Source organism: Ambystoma mexicanum, chromosome 4p, assembly GCF_040938575.1.
Source record: "Ambystoma mexicanum isolate Mex_15411 chromosome 4p, UKY_AmexF1_1, whole genome shotgun sequence".
Taxonomy (NCBI): Eukaryota; Metazoa; Chordata; class Amphibia; order Caudata; family Ambystomatidae; genus Ambystoma; species Ambystoma mexicanum.
Window position 1 is genome coordinate 108729304 of NC_090927.1, and position 25147 is coordinate 108754450.

The following is a 25147-nucleotide window of genomic DNA, read 5'->3' on the forward strand; positions in this document are numbered from 1 at the left end:
GTTCACAGGGTTATTATGCTTCACCCCAACTTGCAGGCATCCATCAGCCAGGTTCACATTTGCCAGATACAAAGTGCATCAGAATGCGGGGTTCCCTTCCCCTAGCTTTCTCTTTGCATCCCACGTCGGGTTCACACCTGCTTTAGTTCGCAATTTCACAGTTCAGCAGAAAGCAGTGCTTCCTTCCCCTAGCTTTCTCTTGGCATTCCTCCGTCGGGTTCACAGTTGCCACGATTCACAAGAAAGTCACTCTAGACCCGCAAGGTTCTCTTCTTACCTAAGCCCGGGTCTCAGCCCGTAGTCAGGCTTTACACAAGTCTATTAATACGATGTTCTCGGGTGTGTTACTGGTCACCCTAATTCGTAGACATCCAACAGTCAGGTTCACATTTGCCACAAACACAGTTCACCTGGTATCCACAATGTGTCAAAAGACTTTCGACTGTTCAAGGGTTTTCCACTCGACCCTTGTATGACCACTTTGACCTCTTAAATTGGGCTCTCCTATGGCCTTCTGGTATCTGTAGTTGCAACAAAAAAGGGACCAGCCAGTGTCTTTCAAATGAGCGTCCACGTGGCGCTGGACCACTCTGCAGCTGATCTTTCCCTTGACTTTAAAAGTTCAGTAACACGTTACTTGTTCATAAACTATTTAAATGCATATGTTGCCATTTGCAACTTTCGCTCAACACAGTTCGGTTAACCATTGGTTCTCCCTCAAACTCACCGGCTGTGATGGACTGAATGGCGTTTCTTGTCTCTGGAGTTAAGGATGGTAACACAGTAGCAAGCTTCTGTCCCCGTCGTGCATATCAGTGTGGGAGGGCCCTGTGCACCGGCGACATCTGATACACCAAACGCTAGATGTAATTTCCAGTCTTATGATTCTTTTCACAGAGGTTCTGCGGGTCTGGGTCGAAAAGGGCAAGGGCACTTCCCTCCTTGTCGTCCTTTCAGTTCTCGAACCTTTCTCCTTTTGAACTGCTGCCCTGGACTAGCTGTTTCCTCATGTGAGTTTCCTTGTTCCCAGTGTGCTCTCCTGCTCCGCATTTTATCCCTGTGGGGAAGGGCAAGGGCCATCAGGTGTGTATAGTTATTGTCAATTGCCTGACACTTGGGTTGGGACATGTCAGGTAAGAGGCTCTGGTGTTAGTCTGTTGTCTGTCACGGTGTGAGAAAGTGTTCGTGTCAGGAAAGGAGGGGGGGGGCTAGAGTTTCGAAGTATACTACGGGGTAGGATGGGGAAAAGGTGTCATCAGGAATTATATTCTTCGTCCTAGGGGGGTTGGCGAATTCGGAAAGGTGAGATTTGTAAGGTTTGTGAAATGAATAGGGTAGATTGTGGGAACGGTCGTAGTTTGTCAAAGTAGACTAGGAGTTTGGGAAATAATAATCAGAGGGATGTGGAGAAGAATGACTAGGAGTACTCGAGTAGGCAGCCGGACAACGGATTCTGGAAGATGTAGTTTACGGGGTTGGAGGTCCTAATATGTTTACCAGACGCAGAGGGCTTGTTGGATTTGGGTAAGGGAGATTCATTGGTTGGAAGGGAGGTAGATTTGGAGCAGCCTACGAAGCTTCAGGGACTTCATCCTCCTCATCTTCTTCCCCGGTATTATACTACGGGATTCCCCGCCGAGCATAACCCTGTGCTCCACTACCCAGGTGATCCTCCCTCGCTGGCCCACCCCCAGGGTTGGGATCTGAGAGAGCCTGCCCTTACCTGGCCACCTGAATAAGGGATTCTCAGGATCTACTTGGGAGAATGCCCTCGGGTTTCTCACATCTGTCTCCTGCATCCCGAAAAGGCAGCAAACAGGCATCCTGACCCTCAGCAAAAGTATCCTGAGGGTGCTGGAACCATCTGGCACAACTACAACTGGACAACTTAAGCCCAGGGTGCACCGGCGGCTTAGCGTGAATAAGGGAACTCCGACGCGGTCCTAGGACGTCCTACCATATATGCCGCAGGCAAAACTCCCAACAGCCAGGGTGGAAAAGCCTCAGCAAAGGCAGTGCAGAGTAACTTCTGACTTTGGCGTCGACGGCTTCTGCTGGACCCGCACCCACAGGAGAAAACCAGCACCTGGCACCCAGCATAAGAGGTCAGCAAGGAGGGGGGGGAGGGGGAGGCCCCACAGGACAGGCGCCCAACTGCGCGGCCCTGCTTGCAATAGCCTCGCCCACAGCAAACAGAGCGGCCGAGCCCTGCCCCATACACCGGGACAGAATTGGCAGTGTGAGCCCTCTGAATTAGCACACCAGAATATCTTCCCAACACAGCATCGCCCCAGCCCTGTGCGTCCCAATGCCCACCAGCCCCACAGGGCACTCAGCAACTATAAGTGAGGAGGAAAAACGCTGACAAGGAGGACAGCCGGCAGAGTCCGGAACGCAGTCAACCAGGCAAGAGCCAATTAAATACAGCAGGATCGTGCATCAGGTGGTGAAGCGCAGACTTGGGGGCAAGGGGCTTTCGTCCATCAGGAGGACCCAGGTGAGGCGCCCACCCGCCCCACCCCCCCCAAATGGAGGGTGCAGCACAAGCCCCACTAAGTCCACAGGACTGCAGGGAAAGGAAGGGAGGTGACCCCGACCTAAGGAAGAAGAGGTCTACGGGCAGAGATCAGAACTGGACCCTACCTCGGGAACACAAGCACCTGGGATCCTCTGCGAGAGGCACAACCCACAATCTATAGGAGACTATAATACAAACGCAGAGGACCTAGCTTCACAAGGCCTCGCAGAGACTCAGGTCAGCTGCCGGCAGACGGGGGAGATCAGCAAAGAGCTGCTTAGGTGAGTGAAGGGGGGGGGGTCTCTGATGCCAAGAGGCAGGGGATGGGGCAAATCTGACAAGTGTCCTTTGCCGGGGGTGTCCGGAGAAGGAACCCTCCGCAACTGCTGGGTGAAGAATAAGGATCAGTCTACCCCACCACCGCCTGGGAAAAAGCCACCCGCCTGACACCCGCAAAAGAAATGTCGATGTCCAAGGAGGACCTTGAGCCCTGCTCCAATGAATTCCAGGAGAAGCTCTCAGCCACCTTCCAAGCCCAGTTTGCTGCGTTTATGTCGGAAGTCAAGCAGTCAATCCAAGAAATGAAAAAAGACGTATTCTTAGGAGAGAGAACGAACACCACAGAGTGAGCGCTTCAAGAGCTCGTGGAAGATAGCAGGAAGTCGGATGAAGTAAGAGGATCTGGCAAGGCTCCCCCACAACCAGGAACTGCAATGCGAGGACCTGTAAAACAGGTCCCGCAGATCGAATATCCGAATCCGAAACTTGCCTGGGGGATTGGGGGTTAAAGAACTCAAAGGAACCTTGCAGCAAATCTTTGCAGACATCCTGGGTGAGAGTACGGCGTAAGTTCTCCTTGACAGAGTACACAGAACAGGCCCCAGAAGGCTAGAGCCGGGAGCCCGCCCCAGAGACAACCTGGCCACTGCTATCAGGTCCTGGTTTGGAAGGCGAACCTCTCAATCGGCATTAGGCAGGGTGAGGCTCGAGGCAACATGGTTTGCTCCATGACTAGGGAAGTTGGGGGTGGGGAGGTAAGAACCGGGAGGTGGGTGGGGGGATATGGGGCAGAGGGGAATGAGAGGGGCCCACTTAATTGGGGAAGGGCAGGACAAGGGGACAAACCAGGTCAAAACCAAATTTGGTGGCAATAAATCAGGACTTCGTAGTCCCTTAGATTCACTCCAGGGAGGGACGGAGGAGAGATTGCAGACCCTTGGGAGGGGATTGGATGGGGGTGGGGGGAGGTGCTCAGATGACAAGGTGCGCGCAGCAGCAGGGAGCGGGCGGGGAGGGGCAACAACAGCATTATTACACAACTCAGTCCATCTTCAAGTAAAACATTATACTTTAGGGGATTGAAAGCCCCTACGAAAAGATAAAACAAAATCAAGTGGTTCCTCACAAGTGAGCAACCGGATCTAGAGGCCTTCCAAGAAACACACATACGAAAAAAGGATAGGCACAGATTTAAACTATGACACTAATTGCATATTTATAACTCTAACGCCCAAGGTAGGGTGGTTGGGGTGCTGATAGCCCTACGCTCAGATCACGATACCTGAATGCTAGACTCTAGGGCGGATAGCCAAAGAAGGTACCTGTTCCTCACTCTACAAAAGGGCAAGACAATGCCAACGATAGCATCCATCTATGCCCCAAAGACTGGACAAGACGGCTTTCTTAGAGCCGCCTTGGGGAGATATTGTTGATGGGGAATTTAAATCTAGCATGGGAGCCAAGGAGGGACGGACGTTTGTGTGTATACCACGGGCAGCACCCGCCCTTGCAAGCCCTCTGAGCTAAATTGGACCAACTGGCATGGACTGATGTTTGGTCGGCGCTAAAGAGGAAAGAGAAGGGGTGTACCTTCTATTCACATGTCTATAAAACCTTTTCCCGCATTGATTACATCTGGCTCTCTGTTACCATACTGGGCTCGGTCAGGGAAGACCTAGGAGATATCCAGATCTCAGAACATGCCCGTTGACCATAAGGCTGGACTTGCCGAGGGTGCGGAGAGGCCTATGGAATTGGTCAATCCCCCCTCCCCCGACCCCAAAGACTCTTAACGGACCGAGTACAGAGAGAAGAAATAGAATCCATGATTATAGACTTTTTCGAACTCAACACGTCTCTGGAAACCACGGGACAGTGTCTTTGAGAAGCCTTTAAAGCAACCATGCGGGAGGGAACGAATTGCAATGTGTGCGGCCAGTGTAAAACAGTCCCATGCGCATGAATACGAGATGGAGCGGGAACTCCAGGTGGTCATGCACAAGATGGAGATGGATACGGGATGCGACTTTGTAAAACACACAGATCTATTTGCGGCAAACTAACTCCTTCAGACCAAAAAAAGAGGAGAGGGGTTACTCCACCTTTGGCAGAAATACCATGTTAAGGCCAACAGGCTCTTAGCAAGATTGCTAAAGCAAAAGGCGGCATCGCAGACTATTCGCAAGATAACTCCTGGGGGTCCAAAGCCACGATCACACAAGACATCGAGCTATTTACAACATTCTACACAACCCTCTATGCTTCCGTTTGCCCCTACGGGGCCACGCAGGATACATACCTCCACTCGGTCCCCATTCAAGAAATAACCCTAGGAGAACGGGAACAATTAGAGAAAGATGTCACCATTGAAGAGGTACAAAGAGCAATCAATTAGGGAACTTCCACCCAAAACATCCCCTGGTCCGGACGGCTATCAATTTTTTATAAAACCTTTCAGAAGCTACTCGCCTGTAGACTGACTAGCCTTGTCAATACATTTGGGAACCCAGATTCCGTAACCCCAACAATCGAAGAAGCGAAGATGGTCCTGTTCCTGAAACTGACCAAAGAACCGGCACTGTGCAGACCTTACTGGTCCACTGCCCTAATCAATATAGATGCCAGGTTTTATGCAAAAGCGCTGGCAAACCGAATTGAAAACCTGCTCCCTAAACTCTCACGCACGGACCAGTCAGGGTTTATTAACAGACAGCAGATGTTTGATAAGATAAGGAGGGTTTGCCACCTATTCGAAAAACCCTCAAAGGCGGCCACTCCATTGGTCCTTCTCTCACTTGATGCAGAAAAAGCATTCAATCGCGTGTAGTGGTCCTTCTTGTTCCGCACAATGGAGGTTATGAGGTTCGGGGTGTCATTTCTGCAAAAGATCTGCACTAATTACGGCAAATTGACAGTTAGATTCTCCATTAACTGTCAACTATCCAACTCTATCCTGCTAAGAAGAGGCACAAGAAGGGCTGCCCCCTGTCCCCGCTCCTTTACGCATTCATTTAGAACCATTCCCAAGTAAAATCAGAGGATTGGCGGACATTCAAGGGATCCCATTTGGAGGCAAGGACCATAGGGTTATGGCATTTGCGGACGACATGCTCCTGGCCCTCACCGGTCACAAACACTCTCTGCCGTCAGTAGTTCAGGAGATAGAAGCATTTGGGGCGGTGGTGGGACTGAAAGTTAATATAGCCAAGTCAAAAATCCTGAACCTAGCGCTTCCTGGCTAATCTCTGCATATGGCTGTGTATAGCACCTCTTTTCAATGGGCACCATACGGCATATGGCTTCTGGGAGTAACAATCACCTCCCAAACAGGGTAGTATGACGCAAACTACAAACCTTTGGGCCCCTCTAGCGGTCTCCTGGGCAAGGAGAGTAAATACCATTAAGATGGTGATCCAAACCAGATTTCTTTACTAATTCCAGGCACTCCCCATTCCCGTCCCCACACACTATTACTGGACACTGAACAAAATACGGACAGCTTTCATCTGGAACAACAAAACTCTGAGGGTGGCCCCTCCACACGATGATGGCCCCAGTACACAAGGGGAGAGGGCTGGGTCTACCGAACCTTTCCCTCTAGTATAAGGCAGCCTAACTAAGATATATTAAGAATTGGTTCACAGGAAACTTTGAAATAATTTGGCTATGCATGGACAGGGCAGTGACGGGTGCCCCCACCCCAGGGAGGTTCTGTGGCCGAGCAAAGGAGATAGACCACCAAATGTTCACAAAAGCGCCATTACTAACCTTTCGGTAGGCGCTTGGGACCAAGCAATACGCCAGAGCGGCATTTCCCCATTCCCATCTCCCTTCACACCACGGTTTCAAAATCCCCAATTCCCCCCCCAGGATGCAGCAAGGGACGTTTGCCAGGTGGAAGGCGAAGGGGTGAACTAAGATTGGGGACATGAGACAGGGCCAAAGAGTTAAACCGTTCGACCACTGCAAACAGGAGCTACACTTAAGGGAAAGTGACAGGCTACAATTCCTACAGTTTAGGCATTGGCTACAGTCCCCCCCCTTAACAAGGCATCTGCGACAACCCCTCACACCATTCGAGAAATATCTCACTACAAACCCGGGAGACAAAAAGCTAGTTTCCGACACTTACAAATGCCTAGCAGATTGGACACCTAGACCACCCAACACATACATAGCCAGATGGGAGCAGACACTGGGGGGGGCCCATAGAGATAGAAGAATGGGAACCGCTGTGGAGGGATATCCCGAAACTCACGTGAGCGATCCAAACCAGGGAAATATGGTATTTTACACCAGCACATTTGCACGCTATTAGTGGGAGAACCTCTCAAGAATGTTGGCGCGCATGCAGGGGTCGGGGTGGCCGGGCCCACATCTGGTGGGACTGTCCAAAGCTAGGAGCGTACTGGAAGACGATCAACCACAATATGAAACAAGTGTTTGGCAACCAGATTAAGAGAGGCATAAAAAAAAGCATACTGGGGCTGGGAGACGGTGTAAACAGGGCCTGGCCGAAGCCCCATAGGAAGGCCTTTGCAATATCTCTAGCAGCACCCCTAGTAATAGCACAACACTGTAAGGCGAAGGAATCCCCATATGAACAAGACTGGCATGCCGAAGTGTGGACTTCGTAGCTCTGGAATGGCTCCCCTACCCACTCCAAGGGGACAGCGTCAAGTTCTCAACTGAGTGGGTACTGGTCCTTGGCTTTCTACTTGACGATGACCATGAAACACACTGCCCGCAAAAGCTGCGCATCTCGGGAATCAATTGACAATTCTTTCTACGTTAACAAACTATGCACCCTAAGCAACCCATCTGATCCTGGGTGGGGCGGGAAGGACTTGGGAGGAGGTTATTCAATGTTACTGTTTTTGAAAATGGCAATAACCAAAAGTTTTAAAAACATTTTTTTTTAAAAAAAGTACTATTCTGGCCCTCGCATTCAAGAAAAACAACTCAAGGTGAAAAGGGAAAATGTCTTTCCCCTTTAGTGGTGTATAAATGTTCAAAAAGGAAAACGCGCAACTCCAACACAAAAGTTGCAGAAGGATAGAGTTCCTTGTTCCAGAAGGTGGTTGCCTTCGCCTGGATTTCTCTTCACTCTTTATGTTCAAGAATATCAGTTCCTCGAGTTTCTCTTGAACACCACCACAACTGGTACACAAAACAACTTGGCTTTTAGTTGTTGTCTGGCTAGGATACCTAGTGTACTCTCCTGCCAGGTTTTCTCTCTTGGTTGATATATTACAACAGCCTTTTGCTAGTTCTGATGTGCCCTTATCAGGATTTCTTGGCACAATATATTTTTACACACTGTCCGCCTTGACCATGCCCGGTATACTCTCCTGCCAAGGCTTCCTCACATATGCATTTTCTTGCACCTTCAATTTGCTGGGTATATACCCTCCTGCCAGGGCTTTCCTCATGTGTGCTTTTTGCACATTAATAACTTGATAGTCTTGTATATTTTCTTTATCTTGTATTGTATCTGCCTGGTATACAGTCCGGTCAGAGCTTCTCTTATATGTGTATTGCATACTCTCACAAACTTGAAAGTCTCTTATATGGGGTCTGTTCTTTTTGAAGCAATGCTCACTTGCTCGTTCTCTTTCATGTGCTTCATTAACAATTTTTTTAAAACTATTTTTATCAATTTTAACAACAACCATTCAACAAATAACAGACCCAATAGTGCATAACATAACGTCAAACATCATATACAGTATCGTAAAACATCCACTGCCTCCCCATTACCCTCCCCCTTAACTCGAGCCTACTCTGCTTCGCCCTCTGCTATTGTTTCCTCTAGGGGTACCTCCCCCTCTGTATTCCCAGAGGAATCATGATCACTTAGGCAGGCCTGAGAGTGTGGCCACTAGTTGTCTCCAGGCCATCAAAGTTCCCGCTTCCTCATCCCCCCCCATTGGCCGCTTCATTCCACACCGCCATTTCCGCTTCTGCCCATATCTGGAGATCATGCCACCAGACCTCTACCTTTGGCCTGTTTGCTTTCCACCACATAGCAATTCTGCGCTTGGCGAGTATGTAGGCCAGGTCCTTGAGTTTACTTGCGTGTTTCAGTTTGCACAGTCTAGAGAATCCCCCTACCATGCATGCCCACACATATTCCAGATCTAGCATGATCCCCTTCTCGGTTAAGCAGTGGGCTATTTCTCCTCAGAATTTCCCAATTTCCGGGCATGCTCAGAACATATGCATCATCCATGTGTTCACTTCCCCACATTTGGGACATATTTCTGCGCTCTTGAATCGAGCAATCCTCTCGGGGGTCATGTACGCTCTGTGGGTAATGAACCGGGTAACGTATAGCTGGATCTGGTGCAGCCTCGCATTCCTAGATACTTTTTTTTTTTATAACTGTTTATTGAGTTTGAACAACACAACATAAAGAAACGAACATGAATGAGACATGAATCATCGGCATACATAGGATGAAGGCAATATGGCAATAATAACAGCTAGCATGGGCCCACGAGGTCGAGGACCATAAGACATCAAAAGGACAAGGCAGGCAATCAATGCTAGCAGTGCTACTGGTGTACCCCCACCCGCAGGTCTTAGTGAGCATCCAACCATTTACCGCATACTTTTTCAAATTTACGGGAGCAGCCCTGTGCATTATAGATCTGGCGCTCTGAGGCTGCGCACCTGTCCAACTCGTTACTCCAACGGTTCAGGCTCAGTGGATCGGCAGATCCCCAATTGGCTGCAATAAGTCTTTTGCCTGCTCCCAGCGCAATTGCCAGAAACATTTTCCCATATTTAGACAGGTCTACTTCACCTCCAATGCCTAAGAGTACCATCTTGGGATCCCTAGGGATTGATGTCGCCAGAGCGGCTGAGATTGTGTTAACACAGTCTCCCCAGAAGGCCTGTACCACCCGACAGTCCCATATCATATGATAGAAGGTGGCGGGTACAGTTTTGCATCGGAGGCATGTCACGTCTTCTATTCCTCCCCATCTGGCTATTACGGCACGTGAGTGGTATGAGCGATGGAGGATCCTCAACTGTATTAGTCTAAGCTTGGATTCTATACCAATTTCTCTGGGGGACATTAATGCTTCCACCCAGTCTTCAGGTTCCAGGGGACCTACATCCCTTTCCCACTTTGCCTTGAGCCCGTCGAGCTGTGCAGCCCAGAACGAGTTAAGGGCCTGATAGAGAGTGGAGGTGACTTTAGAAGAGATGTGTTGCGGGAGAATATTGGTCTCAATGGGAGAGCAGGGGGGTATGATCGTCGTGTCAGGGAATTGGGTGCGGATGGCGTGGGTCAGTTGCGCATGCCGAAACCGGTCCATGGGTGCCAGGTCGAATGTTCTCGCATAGTCTCAAAGCCCAGGAGGCGACCCCCTTGTATCACATGTGCTAGTGTGTGTATTCATTTTGCTTGCCAGTGACCAAAGGAGCCCATTTTTACTATTTCTGGGAGGAGCGCATTGTGCCATATGGGTTGTATCAGTGTTGGCTGTCCTTTCCAGCCGATTAGTTTGTGTGCGTCCCGCCAGGCGTGGTGGATGTGGTGGGTCATTTTGGGCAGCGCCGGGAGTTGATCGTGGATGGCGTCCTAGATACCTTTTTAATGTTATCTCTGGACCTTCTCCCAGAGCCCCTCATTCATGGGTTCCCCGGCTTCCTCTTCCCAGTCCAGTCTCAGCTGGGTCACTTCTTTTCCCACCCTGGACATCAGTAGTTCATAGATTCTGGAGACCTCGTGTCCCCCCTCTGAGATATCAAATTGTTTCTATGGCCGTGTCGGGTTGGTCTTCCAGTGCTATTTATGACCAGGTCTCTTTCACCAGCTGTATTAATCTGATCTAGGTAATATACTGTCCTGAGTGTAGGCCTGTTTCTTCTGCCAATATGCGAAATTCCATTACCTTCCCCTCTTGCCATACATCCCCCAGCGTTGCAACGCCCAGTGGTTCCCAGTGCATGCGAATCGTCTTCCTCAATTGCTCGTCTCCTTCAGTCAGTGCCACTAACGACAATTGCGGACAACACAGGGGCGGGTTCTCCATGGCCTGGCAAGCCTTACACCACATCTTCCATCCCAGTTCTAACATCCTTGCACACCCTTTTAGCTCTGGTTTTGGCAGCCATATCCATTCTTTCAAAAATAACGGAGCACATTCAGACCTCCACAATCTGGACTCTGACGTTGAGTCTTCCGTTAACCACTTAGCCACATATATGAATTGGCTGACTTGATAATAAACCTCAAAGTTGGGCAATTGTATGCCCCCTTTGTCATACATATTCTGCAGTTTCCACAGGGCTTTTCTATTCCTGGTATTATGCCATATGAACCCTCTACATATGCTCTGAAGTTTAACAAAGAACTGCTTGGGTATCATATATGGAATATTCCCAAAAAAAATGTAACAACCTCGGCAATACTACCATCCTCAACAGTGCCACACTCCCTACCACGGCCAGAGGGAGCTAAGCCCAGAATCTCATGCTATTCCCAACTTTTCCCACTGCCTACTCTGTGTTATGTTTATATTCAGCCTCTACCGTGTGATAGATTTCAATCCCCAGGTATCTGAAGGTTCTGGTCTCCCAGGGTATTTGCAATGCTGGTAGATGTTCTTGCGGAATCCCCTTGTATCTACCCAGGGGGAAAATACATGACTTATTGGGGTTAACTGTGATGCCAGAGAGCAACGCGAATCGCTCCATTACTTCTAAGATATATTGCATGTTTTCCTCCGGATACCTCAAGTATAACAGCATATCGTCGGCATACATTGATATCAGATGTGGCCCTCCTTTCGTGTAGATTCCCACCTCCTCGTATTGCTGCCTCAGATGTATCGCTAAGGGCTCTAGTGCGAGGATAAACAGCATCAGGGACCAAGGGTAACCCTGTCTGGTGCCCCTACTGAGTTGCCACCTCTCTGAGGTAATTGCTCCCGTCTTGACTCTGGCTAGTGGCATACTGTACAGTAGTTTCACCCACTCCCAATACCATATTCCTTTACGGCTGCCATTAGCCAAGACCATTTGACTGAGTCGAAGGCCTTCACCGCATCTAATGAGACAATTGCAACTTCTTGCGAGTCCCCTTCCGTCTGCTCTATGACTCGGTGGAGCTTTCAGAGATTGTCAGAGGTGCTTGTGTGCGGCACATATCCAGTCTGGTCAGGATGTATAAGTTTGTTAATAACCTGTCTCAGTCTGTTTGCCAACACAGCCGTAAGTATCTTGCTGTCCCGGTTCAGCATGGATAGCGGTCTGTACGACCCACAGTCCATACTCGGCTTATTAGGTTTGAGCAGTGGGATAATAGTTGCCTCCCTCAGGGATTCTGGCAATATCCCAATTTCTAACGCTTCATTCAACATTGCCAGCGGCGGGGGGAGCACTTCCGTCATATACGTTTTGGGGAGTCCGTCTGTTACCGGGGCCTTGCTGGTAGGTAATAGCTTAATTACTTCTTCTAGTTCCTCTAATGTGATTGGGGCCTCTAGGTTCTCTCTCTCTTCGCTACTCAGTTTAGGTAAGCCAATATCCTCTAGTGTTTCCCCTGTTCACGCCCTCTTGGGTATCATATCTGTCCATCCCGCCCCCTTTATTGCTCTGATCGGTAATATGGGCGTCTCATTTTTATATAACCATGCCAGCAACCTCCCCGGCTTGTCCCTGCCAGCGTGCTGCCTCTCTATGTATTTTTAGCAGTTTAAGTTGCATAATCTCTCCCAGTACCCTCCACACTCTAGCTGCAATTGGCTTATGGTTTTGCCCTCCTCAAGGGAGTTTTCATCCCTCTGCATAATTGCTTCTAATTTCGCCTCTGCCTTTTGCAGCTCCTGCGTTATGCCTCCTTGTAGCCCTTTGGATTTGGAAATAGCTGCTCCCCTCACCACCACCTTAAATGCCTCCCATAGAATGCCAGCTGATTTTACGCTTCTAGTGTTATTTCCGAAGTATTCTACCACGTCCTTTCTCAAGTCCTCCCTGAACACTATCTTGCAATGCTTCGGCTCTAAGCCGCCACGTTGGGATCCTAACTTTAGGAGGCGTATATTGCCATGTTAAGATCAGTGGTGAGTGGCCTGAGAGGACCCTTGCCTTGTATTACGACCGCACTAACTCCCCCGTCAGCACCGGAGTAGCAAGCATATAATCTAGCCGTGTATACAAGTTTTGTGGGGCCGAGTAATGAGAATAAGGTCTTTCGTGTGGATGGTGTAGCCTCCATATATCATCCAAATGAAAGTCTCCCAGCAGGGCCCTCAAGGTTCTGGCTGCAGGGGTAGGTTTGTCTAGCTTCTTGTCTGATCTGTCGACACTAAGACCAAGCGTGCAATTAAAGTCACCTCCCCATATAACGGCACCCGCCCCCCAATGTACGGACTAACCTTACTATATAAGGTCTTGAAATAGGCCACAGTGTCTTGGTTCGGGGCATATGTATTAATGAGACACAGCTTTCTATTTTCCATCAATCCCCGTATCGCCACAATCCTCCCATCTGATTCCACGGTGGACTGTAATAACTGAAAGAGGACATGGGGTGCTATCCAAGTAATCAGCCCACGGGTGTATGCAGAATACATTGCCCCTATGGTAGTCCCCTTCCATTTCTTTATCATCATATCCTGTTTTTCTTTTGTAAGGTGCGTTTCTTGCAATAAGGCGAGGTCTATCCTGTGCCTCTTCAGATACATCATGATTTTATTCCTCTTCCAAGTAACTATTGAGCCCCCTGGCATTCCAGGTTGCTATCTTGAGGTCACCCATCTGTCCTCTCGTCTTCCGCACCATGCACAGTAGCAGGTGGATTTAAGCTTGTTCCCTGCCCCAACTCCCCCCCACCACACCCAACCCCAACTGTTTTCCCCCCTCCCTCCCTTCAACTTCCCTCAGCTGTTGCCCAGCTCCATTCCTGGATCTCAGGCTACCCCGCATATAGCCCATGTCTCGGTACAACCGATACTCGGTACTCAGCAGGGGGATACCGCCCTAGTGGTATCCTAACCAAACTACCTCCGGGGGGGATAGTAGCGCCTCTCCTGGTGCTGTGCCTCCTGCATTGCGCTCACATGTCGCCATGTAGGGCCACATAGACTATCGTATCGAGTCCCTATGCATTCTACTATAATCAAGTCCCGGTGTCATTAAGTGTGCTGTACTTATCTCTCAATTGTCTCCTTATGCGACAATACAGCATCAACACGGCGCCGGTTCACTTTTCTGTTCTGCTTTCTGTCTGGTCTTCCGCTTCCCTCGGACAGCTTTCCAAGTCCAGCCATGCAGTCACATCTTCAAGTGTTTCAAAGAACAGCGTTTTATTCCTATGCAGCACCTTCATCTTTGCCGGGTATAACAGCATGTATCTGTAGCCTGCTTCCCGTGGCCTCCCCTTTACTGCCACATAATTCAACCGTTGCCTCTGCACCAAAAGGGTGTATGCAGTGATGGTCGCCGACGCTCTGCTTATGTTCCCCCTTTGCGGAAATGCTCCAGGCCCTTCTCTGTCTTTATAGTACAAAATCTTGCCAATAATAGGCCACGATGGGGCCCCCGGTGGCGGCCTCATCAGGGCCCTGTGCACTCTTTCCACTGCAAATCCCTGGCTTAACGTACCACCCGGTATCTCTTGCAATAGCTTGCTTTCAACATTGTTTGTCAGGACTGATCCTTCTTCGCCTTCTGGAAGCCCCACAATGCGCACATTATTCCTGTGGGCATGTCCTGCTTCTTCGGCTCTATTCTCAAGATTGTGCATCTGTTTCAGCACGTGAACTTCTTTTGCGTTGGTCATGCAGGTGCTTGTGTTGGCTTTTACCTTTTCTAGGATTCCTGTGCGCTTGGCCAACGCGCGTATGTCTTGTCGCAACAAATTCTCGTCCACGCTCACTGCATCAATCTTGAACTCCAGCGAGGATCTCAGCTCCGAGATTGCAGTGCACATCTTGCTTTCCCATGACACTTTCAGTTCAGCTACGGCTTCTAAACAACCGTTCACACCTGACTCCACTTGACAGAATGGTGCACTACAAAAGGTGTGGTCATGCTCACATATGCAAGCGAGCTGGGGATGCAGTTCGGCCTGGTGGAGCTCAGGAGCAGAGAGAAGCAGAAGCTGCAGGCCTGAGGACGACGCCGTGTGAGACATTGGCCTTGTGTTTGTGTGCTACAGCGTGGCCAGGGCTAGTGCCTCGAGGGAGCTGGAGAAACGCTGCCTGCATTCTGCAGGCCAGGTCCAGGAAAGTTCTCATTCCCTGAGGGCCAGGTGGTGAGACCCTGACCTCAATCCTGAAATCCCTGGAAGGACCGTCTCGTGACGCTGCCCAGCGAGTTCAGTGGAGAATGTGAGAGAAACTCGGGAGCGTGCGTTTGGATGAGAGCAGAGCGGGAGAAAGGCACGGACAGTGAAAGCGGCACGAAATTGCAAAATAAAAAGAAAGGAAAGTATGAAAGCAGAAGCGCAGCTGAAGGCAAAAGAAAAGCAGAGAACGTTGAAAGTGCAGCAAAAGTCCAGAGGAAAGCAAAGCGCATAGAAGGCTGAAAGCACAAGCAGAGAGCAAAAGTAAAGTGCAAAGTTAAAAAGCAGAATGCAGCGAAAAGCGAGCAATAGACTGATCGAAGCAGAAAGTGAGAGAAAGAGGAAAGAAGCCCAAGGGTGAGAGTGGCCCGTAATGAAAGAGGGGGCCTGAGAAAAGGCAAAGGAAGGTGCAAGGTAGCACAGAGATAATAAAGAACAGGTTCCAGGGGCACGATAAGAAGAGCAAGAGTAAACAGTGCAAGTGTGCACGGAAAGGAAAGGAGCAGGAAAAGCAAAAGAACAAAGAGGGGCAGAAAGGGTCAGAGTGGTCACGCCCAGGAAAAGCAAGGAGCCTGGCATTTCCGAAAGCCTCTGATTCTACCCAATGAAAGGATGCTATCTGGAAAAGATTATCACTAAGGAAAAGGTATATATTTACCAGCAGAATTTGTGTTGTGAATTAAAGGGGCCCAAAGCTGGGGAAGGGCATCCTGTGAAATCAAGAAAGAACTGTGCCACATTATATTATAACAGTGACTGTGTTTAAAGGTTGGAAAGAGGCCAGCACTTGGGAAACAGAGCCCCAAGATGCCCAACCAAGTTGAAGACTAGTTAGTTTTGAAGTACTGTTCAAAGGACTGAAGTGTGGGGAAGGGAACACCGAGAAGCTCACAAAAGTAACTGTTAAAATTATTCTATGGTATTTTTGGAACTTTGAATATGCTGAAGCTTGGGGGGCAGAGTATGGACCTGGCGATTCCCCTCGGAGCTGCTACAAGATTCAGTGCTGGCAGAGGAAATCCAAGGGAAGATTGATATGTACTTTAACGAAAACACGGGAGAGACCCTGCAAGTCACTGTGTGGGACGCCTTCAAGGCGGTTCTGCGGGGTGAATTAATAGCCTTGAAAAAGGGACCTTGAATCATAATTGCGAGATGCACAGAAGGAGGCAGCGGCTAACCCTAGTACAGCCAAGAGGCGGGCCATGCAGCACATCCATTGTAAACTGGAGGTCATTCATACTCAGAAAGTGGGCCACTCACTCATGAGGACGAAACAAAGGTATTACATCCTCGCCAACAAGGTGGATGCTCTACTCGCTCGGCGGCTCCGGGAGTTGACCAGGGAGAGATCCATATTGGCGTTGGTGGACCCCTGTGGTGCCCGGAAAAAGAGCAACGACGAAATGGGTGAGATTATGATAACTTTTTACCAGGACCTGTATACCACCAGTAATCTAAAAGAAGAGGACCAGGAAACGTATCTCCAGAATGTAGCCCTGCTGCAACTGGCTGAGGAAGCCCGCGAAGCAATAGATCAAGACATTTCACTGGAGGAAGTGTTGCAGGCCATCAAACAACTCCCCAAGAACAAGGCACCGGGCCCGGACGGGTACACTGACGCATTCTACAAGAAATTCTGAAATATACTGGCCCCCAGACTCACAGCATTGTTTAACACCTTCAAATCCCGGGGTAATATCACACCGTCAATGAACGAGGCAAAACTAGTGCTCTTTCTGAAACCGGACAAAGATCCCACCCTCCCAGGATCATATAGACAGATTGCTCTGATAAACCTGGATGCAAAGCTCTTCACAGTCTTAGCTAACTGATTGACTGTACACTTGTCCTCTCTGGTGGATGCGGACCAGTCAGGCTTTGTGCCCACAAGGCAAACAGCGGACAACACTAGGAGAGTGTGCCACATAATAGAAAAGGCAGAGCGCACAAACACTGAGGCTATACTAGTAGCGCTAGACGCTGAAAAAGCGTTCAACCCAGTCAAATGGTCGCAGCTCTTTCGTACGATGGCACACATGGGCTTTGGAGACTCCTACAGGAGGATGATGAAGTCAAATTACAAAAGTCCCTCCTTAAGAATCGCTGTGAACAGCTTCTTGTCCAAAACTGTCGCGCAGACGAGAGGCACTAAGCAGGGGTGCCCACTGTCCCCCCTTCTGTATGCCCTGTTCCTAGAACCCCTCCTAGTGAGGATATGACAACACCACCTAATTAAGGGAGTGCTGATGGGCGGGCTGGAACATAAAACCACGGCATTCGCCGATGACAGGTTGTTGGCTCTGACCAGTCCCACCAGATCCTTACCCACACTTATGAGTGAGTTGGAGGCATTCGGAGCCATCTCAGGCCTCAAAATAAACAAAAGCACAGAGGTACTGAACTTGTCGGCCGACCCAGCAACCATATCAGGCCTGGCCCAGAAACAAGGAGTGAAGCTGGCACAGGAGAGTATAACCTATCTCGGAATTAAAGTCACCTTCAGGATAAAGCAACTGTACACTACAAATTTTCCAGAATTGCTCACCCACCTCCAAAAACTGCTGACAAGATGGACGCCACTATCCACCTCGTGGTGGGGGCGCATCTCAGTGGTTAAGATGACGATTCTCCCTAAAGTCTTGTACTATTTCCAGGCCCTCCCAATTAGGCTCCCCAGGTCATTCTTTCGTTCATTAAACAAGATGACATCCGCATACGTGTGGCAACAAAGGAGACCGAGAGAAGCAATGGCCACGTTGACAGCGGCAGTGAAGGAAGGGGGCCAGGCATTTCCACACTTTAAGACGTACTATGAAGCGGTGCAACTGCGAGTCATCAAGGAGTGGGTGGCAGACTTCCCACAGTCCAAATGGACAATGCAGGACATAGCTGCGGTCGGGGGCCCGCTCTCAAATATCTTGTGGTCCCACAAAAGGTACAGACACACGAATACCTGACTAAGCGAGATAATGAGCGCTCCTCTCAATGCGTGGGACTTGGCAGTAAGGAAGGGAAACTTGACAACACATCCATCTCCGTTTACGCCGCTCTTTCACAACCCTGATTTCCCACCGGGTATGGACCCGAAGGCCTTCACGTCCTGGAAACAGGTGGGCTGTACTAAAATTGGCAATATGTACAAAGACAGGTCACTTAGGTCGTTCGAAGACTGTTCAGGAACTGGGGGTGGCGAGGGCAGAGAGGTACCGATATGTCCAATTGAGTCACTGGCTATCCACCTCGATCAATGAAGAAGCGGGAACTAGAGACCTCACGAAATTTGAGACCTATATGATAACAGATACAGGCACGCGCAAACTGATATCCAATCTGTACGCTCACCTGAACTCGCAAGGGGAAGAGGTTGTATGGTTATACATGAGGAGGTGGGAAGGGACGCTGGGGATGGAAATTCCGCGATCCCACTGGGAAGAGGTGTGGCGAAGCGTCGCTACACTGACCAGATCATGTCACCTGAGGGAAATGTGGCAAAAAGTACTGCTGCAATGGCATCTAATGCCAAGGAGACTGAAAGAAATGTACCCGAATACGGATGGTTTATGCTGGTGTGGATGTCGACAGGAATGAGATTGGAAACCTATCTGGAGAACCTGCCCGAACATTACATGCTTCTGGAACGAGGTCAAGGCTCAAGCCGGGAAAATGGTTCAAGGGTCTGAAAACCTTGGGGACAGAATATGGCTGGCGGGCATACGGGACTCCACACAAAAAACGCACACCAAGCGCCAGCGGAAGGTGATCATGGTCCTGGTGGTGGCAGCCTGGTTGGTGACAGCCCAAGGTTGGAAGCGACAGACGCCCCCGACACAACTCCAATGGCTTAGAAAGGTATGGCACTTTGTAACTATGGAGTGGACCTCATGTAAACTGCAGGGAGCCACCGAGAACTTTCAATTGGACTGGGGCCCGGTTCTCCAATATTTGCAGAGTGACTATATGCTCCAATGGTGCCCCCCCAACATTTGTATCCTTAATATGTTCTAAAAGTGTAGTTCTGTGTTTTTGAAATGACTGGTAGCTGTGTTATAGTCATCTCGAGTCCTTGGGCATTAAGGGGGGGGGGAGGTGTTTTCGAAGTTGATACATGTTGTATCTTAAAACCAATAAAAATATATTTTTTAAAAAGTTAGAAAACTGAAAATGCTTTTTTTTTTTACTGCTAGCTTGCAGTAACAGGACACCCTCTAGATGGCAATGTCACCACGCTAGTCAATGTCACAACATTTGCTCTCACTCACGCTGTCTTGGAACAGTTATATTTAAACATCGACTTCTTTAGAATAGATTTCCTGACTATGAGGAAACCGGGTCCTTGTGCTAACAATGCATAAGAATGGGCAAGTTTTTCCAACGGCTTACAAGGAAGGAGTGGCCTTCTCATTGTCTGTGGTAAGGAAGAGAGATTTTTGAAAAGTGTTGGGAAGAAAAAGGTGACAGTGGATTGGAAGAGAGGACCAAGAGAATCTCAGTTTTAGTTGCAGGAATCAGAGGGAGAAGCACTGAGTGTGGAACAGAGCCTCGTGTGGCTCTCCCCCTTAGTGGGCGAAAAGAGGGCTTTGGATGGAGATAGTATAAAAAGAAAGGCTCCTGAAGATCTCACTGTTAGTGGGAGGACCGAGAGGGTTTTGCATGGAGAGTGGAATAGTGCCTTGTCGGGTTATACCCATTGCTGTCCTGAAAAAGAGGGCTTTAGATGGAGAGCAGAAAGGAAGATGTACCTGAAGATCTCACCTTTAACAGAAGGAACAAGAGGTTGATGCAATGCATGGAGAGCGAAATAAAGAAGAGGGATTCCTGAAGGTCTCACCTTTAGCAGAAGGAACAAGAGGTTGATGCAATGCATGGAGAGCGAAATAAAGAAGAGGGATTCCTGAAGGTCTCACCTTTAGCAGAAGGAACAAGAGGTTGATGCAATGCATGGAGAGCGAAATAAAGAAGAGGGATTCCTGAAGGTCTCACCTTTAGCAGAAGGAACAAGAGGTTGATGCAATGCATGGAGAGCGAAATAAAGAAGAGGGATTCCTGAAGGTCTCACCTTTAGCAGAAGGAACAAGAGGTTGATGCAATGCATGGAGAGCGAAATAAAGAAGAGGGATTCCTGAAGGTCTCACCTTTAGCAGAAGGAACAAGAGGTTGATGCAATGCATGGAGAGCGAAATAAAGAAGAGGGATTCCTGAAGGTCTCACCTTTAGCAGAAGGAACAAGAGGTTGATGCAATGCATGGAGAGCGAAATAAAGAAGAGGGATTCCTGAAGGTCTCACCTTTAGCAGAAGGAACAAGAGGTTGATGCAATGCATGGAGAGCGAAATAAAGAAGAGGGATTCCTGAAGGTCTCACCTTTAGCAGAAGGAACAAGAGGTTGATGCAATGCATGGAGAGCGAAATAAAGAAGAGGGATTCCTGAAGGTCTCACCTTTAGCAGAAGGAACAAGAGGTTGATGCAATGCATGGAGAGCGAAATAAAGAAGAGGGATTCCTGAAGGTCTCACCTTTAGCAGAAGGAAGAGGTAATGCAATGCATGGAGAGAGAAATAAAGAAGAGGGATTCCTGAAGGTCTCGCCTTTAGCAGAAGGAAGAGGTAATGCAATGCATGGAGAGCGAAATAAAGAAGAGGGATTCCTGAAGGTCTCGCCTTTAGCAGAAGGAAGAGGTAATGCAATGCATGGAGAGCGAAATAAAGAAGAGGGATTCCTGAAGGTCTCGCCTTTAGTGGAAGGAACAAGAGGTTGATGCAATGCATGGAGAGCGAAATAAAGAAGAGGGATTCCTGAAGGTCTCACCTTTAGCAGAAGGAACAAGAGGTAATGCAATGCATGGAGAGCGAAATAAAGAAGAGGGATTCCTGAAGGTCTCGCCTTTAGCAGAAGGAAGAGGTAATAATGCATGGAGAGCGAAATAAAGAAGAGGGATTCCTGAAGGTCTCACCTTTAGCAGAAGGAACAAGAGGTAATGCAATGCATGGAGAGCGAAATAAAGAGGAGGGATGCCTGAAGGTCTCACCTTTAGCAGAAGGAACAAGAGGTTGATGCAATGCATGGAGAGCGAAATAAAGAAGAGGGATTCCTGAAGGCTTCACCTTTAGTGGAAGGAACAAGGAGGTTCTGCGTGGAGTTGAACCGAGCATCATGTGGCTCTCCCCTTTAGGAGGTAGAAAAGAGGGCTTAAATGGAGAGTGGAAGAAACAAGAGGCCGATGCAATGCATGTGGAGCGTAATACAGCTTGTGTAGTTCTAACCTTTAGTGGACAGAAACAGAGGGCTTTAGACCGAGAGCAAAAGGACGAGTGGTTCCTGAAGGTCTCATATGTAGGAGGAGGAATGAGAGGGTGGTGCATGGAGCGTGATACCGAGCCTCGTTTGCATCTACTCTTTAGGCTGTATGCAGAGTAGTGTCATAGTGCAATCCCAAAGCTCTGACAGTGGAAGAAAAGAGGCCTTTACATGAAGAGTCCAATGAAAGAGGTTCTCGAGGGTCTCACCTTTAGGGGGAGGAATGACAGGGCGTGCTCAATCAGAAGTCTCATCAGGCGCTTCGAGTAAAAAATGAACTCGTCTCTGTTGGTCTCTTTATTCCTAAAAACAAAACAAAGAGGACAAATCAGACACATTCATCCGAGGACGCAGGCACGTGGTCTAATTTGTGAAAGAGTGGGCAGGAATGGTGAGGGTAAAGAAACCTTCACACACTATGAGAATTGGCGGGATGCTTACCACATAAGTCTATGGAACGGTGGGGTGCTGGGGTGAAGTGTTTATGGCCATGAGATTCACCCTGAACTTTATTTCATCTTAATTATAAAAAGCTCACTTTACACCCCGAGGGACGCCATAGCGCTGAAAAACAGGACTGTGCCCTTGAACCCCTAGTTAGGCTAAGCGGGCGGATGCTTAACCTTGGGAATTGAAGTAATCACCTGTAGCAACCTGAATTGCACTTGACCAGATCCAAATATGTAAATGATCCCCTTTTCTTTTACACCTGCGGGAAGCCATTTTAGATTTAGAAGGCCTCATTCCATGTTTGCAGCAACATTCACACAGTAACACAAATAGATTGATGGCTCGAAGCCGAGACTTGAACTGAAACTTGAATGTGTACCCATGCCCAGATCTCTCTGTGTGGAGAAGCGTGAGAGAGAGGGACCTGGATATAAAGTGTCCATATCAGTTACATTCCACTGTGCAGTTCATGGGACACCATGTGGCTTAGCATTTACTTTCAGATAAGAAGTAGTAAATGTCAGGGTTCCCAGTTCCATCTCGGTTTCTTAGATTTATAAATCACAAACCTAGCTACAAAACAATGGCAAACTATGTAGGCGACACACCCAGAGAGCTACCAGGAGGGAGTGTGGGTAGAATAAGCAGTTGGGATGTGGTGGGGTTTACTTTGTAATTGCACAATGGGAAGGAATAATTTCAAAAAGTCTCCACACCACAAAATTTTAGGGTTCATTTTGGGGAATCATTTACATACTTTTAAATGTGGACCAGTGCTCGTATTCATTGTGCCACCCATGATTACTTTAATGTTTTAAATAAAATATGATACAAGATACTACTCCCTTTAGAGGACGGCCCTCTCTTTTCTGAGACAAACTGGGTTGTCGCTCACGCGAGCTGTGTGCTATCGGGGGTTTCAGCACTAAGGGTACAATTAGGATATTTAAAAAATGTCCTAGTGAGAAAGGGCTGTTCTCCCCAATAGTAGTAGTTGTGAACTACAAAATGGACCTTACATTTAGCATGGACGAGGTAGGTCTCCCAGCCCTTGCAGATGCTGAAGTGCAGGTGCTGTGGGTGCATGTTTAAGGAGAGGTCTTGCCGTGGCGTGTTGTACTTGCTGCAGTCTTTGTAGCAGATATTACGGTAGGGCAACTCCTTGTCAATGCCATCAAGGAGTTTCCCTGCCTACAAATATTTTACAATCCATACAGAATGAGCCAGGAGTTGGGGCACACCTCAAAAAAGTGGTGGAATCGAGTTTGGTTATAAACAGAAGGGGTTGCAGGCAAGGGGCTGAGGAAGAAAGCGGCTCGAGAGGCCTACCTGATGATTGTATGCATGCCTCGGACCTGCGGGGTGCTCTCCAGAACACTCAAGGTCTTAGGCAAAGGTTGGCCCTGATGGGCTGAAGCCAGGGCAGCTCTGAAAGCAATAGAAATATGTAAGTGTTGGCACCCCAGAAACCACCAGAGAGCAAGGTGTGCGCGCACACAAACACACCCACCAAGATAACAATGAAGTCACAACATACTAAAACCCACACGTGATTAAACAGATGCATTCAACCATGCAATCATGCAAATGAACGACTTTCCACACTGTCACACAAATAGACACTGGCACTCTTTGGCAGTACAGAAAACATGGCCCAGTCTATGTATAGGTTTGCATACAGAGAGCATCAAGTCACACACTGGGTTACACACACATGCATGCTTCCAAATGTGTGGCTAATTAATCACAGTATCTGCACGCAACAAATTCAGGGGTCTGTACCTCCCATCAGTCCTAACCAGCAAAGTCAACCGTGAGGACTCATGGGAGTCACTCAAATACCTCCGGAAAGCTGCAGGTTGCAGACCCCTGACCCGATTCAGACCCCATTCACACAACAGCAAACCAATAAGGCATCGAAAAATAAAGAGAAAAAAAATGGTGAATCCGTAAATACATTTTTCTTTCTTTTACCCCACTTCACTGCATATATATGCGGTGAAGTGGAGTAAAAGAAAATAATAAGGGGCGAGCCCCCCCCCCCCCCTGCATTCCAACCATTTATTAACTTAACCCATCTCTCCACATATATATGCAGTGAAATGGGGCTTTAGAAATTCAACATTTTCGGATTTGCAGTGATGGTCTGCGATATTTTGTAGTAATACCAGTGAGGCAGAGTGAAGGAGGGGAAAGGATCAAACACAGGAAATTATAGAGAATGCAGGGGGCAAAAGAACAGAGTGGCTCGCTGGACAAGTGCAAAACTAACAATGAACCCTGTCCTAGTGGAACGTTCCCCCCCCTCCGTGGACAGCGACAGTTACATAGAATGAGCGTGGCTACTTTCATAACACAAAAATCCAGCAGCGTTACTACACAAAGACAATAAGAGGATAGTAGTAGAAAGTTTACTGAGGATGAGAAGACACAAAAATAGCTCATTGGACCCTCAAGAGGGACTTCGAAGATCTTTAGGAAAAAAAGGTATCTGGAAAACCATTACAAAGACCATCTTAAAGAAGGAAACCGAGCATTAACAGAGTTTAGCTTTTTTTCTCGCATAAACAGCTTTACATTGCAAGAGACCGAACTAAGTGCCATCTTTAAGTAGAGGCACAATGGCCAATAGACCGACATGTTATTAGGGCTTCACTGAAGTAATCTGGCGAGGGTCCCTTTCTTAGAGGAACTGGAAAGTTCATCAGCACCAGTGGCCACCTTTCATAGCAAGAAACGGAACCAGGTCTTCAGGGAACATGGCCAAAATCCAGTTGAGAACTATGCAGAAAGGAGCGTGTACGTGTTTGAGTGTATTGTGGTGGTCAGGACAACGTGTAGCAGGGAAGCGAACATCCACATGTCTAAAGATGCCATTTTAGTAAAAGAGACAGGCAAACGTGAACCAATATACAAACGATCAAAAGGGACTCAATGAGAGGCTCAATGAGAGGCGTACGTTAGGCCACTGCCCTTGAATATTAAATACGAAAGGCAGTCTAATGGAAAGTGTCCATTATTGTCCTGGCAGTCCATATCTGCCATTCTTCAGGTAGGATTGCTAGGTTTATAAACAGACCAATAGGAAGTACAGAGCTGTGGAAGGTCCTGCGTGATAAAGAAGAAAAAAAGTGCAAAGACCTGGGGAGAACCGCTCCGTCCCTTCCCAAAAAAATCCAATCTACCAATAAAGACCATGTGGTCGTGCAGAACATGACAGCCAAAATCCAATCAACACACCTACCAGAAAGTAGGGATCACTGGAAAGCGGCTTCGCATAAACGACTCAGGAAGTTTCAA

The 25147-nt window shown here is 48.4% G+C and overlaps 1 protein-coding gene across 4 annotated transcripts in view; it reads right to left on the reverse strand.

Moving 5' to 3' along the window:
• Positions 1-25147, reverse strand: part of LOC138453040 (uridine-cytidine kinase-like 1) — a 446519-nt gene that overhangs the window by 113428 nt on the left and 307944 nt on the right. For all 4 annotated transcript variants that reach the window (XM_069605485.1, XM_069605486.1, XM_069605487.1 and 1 more), the window contains exons 9-10: positions 23177-23275; positions 21607-21700 (exon numbers count right to left, since the gene is read on the reverse strand). In XM_069605485.1, coding sequence (XP_069461586.1) covers positions 21607-21700; positions 23177-23275 — 193 coding nt within the window. The remainder of the gene's footprint in view (positions 1-21606; positions 21701-23176; positions 23276-25147) is intronic.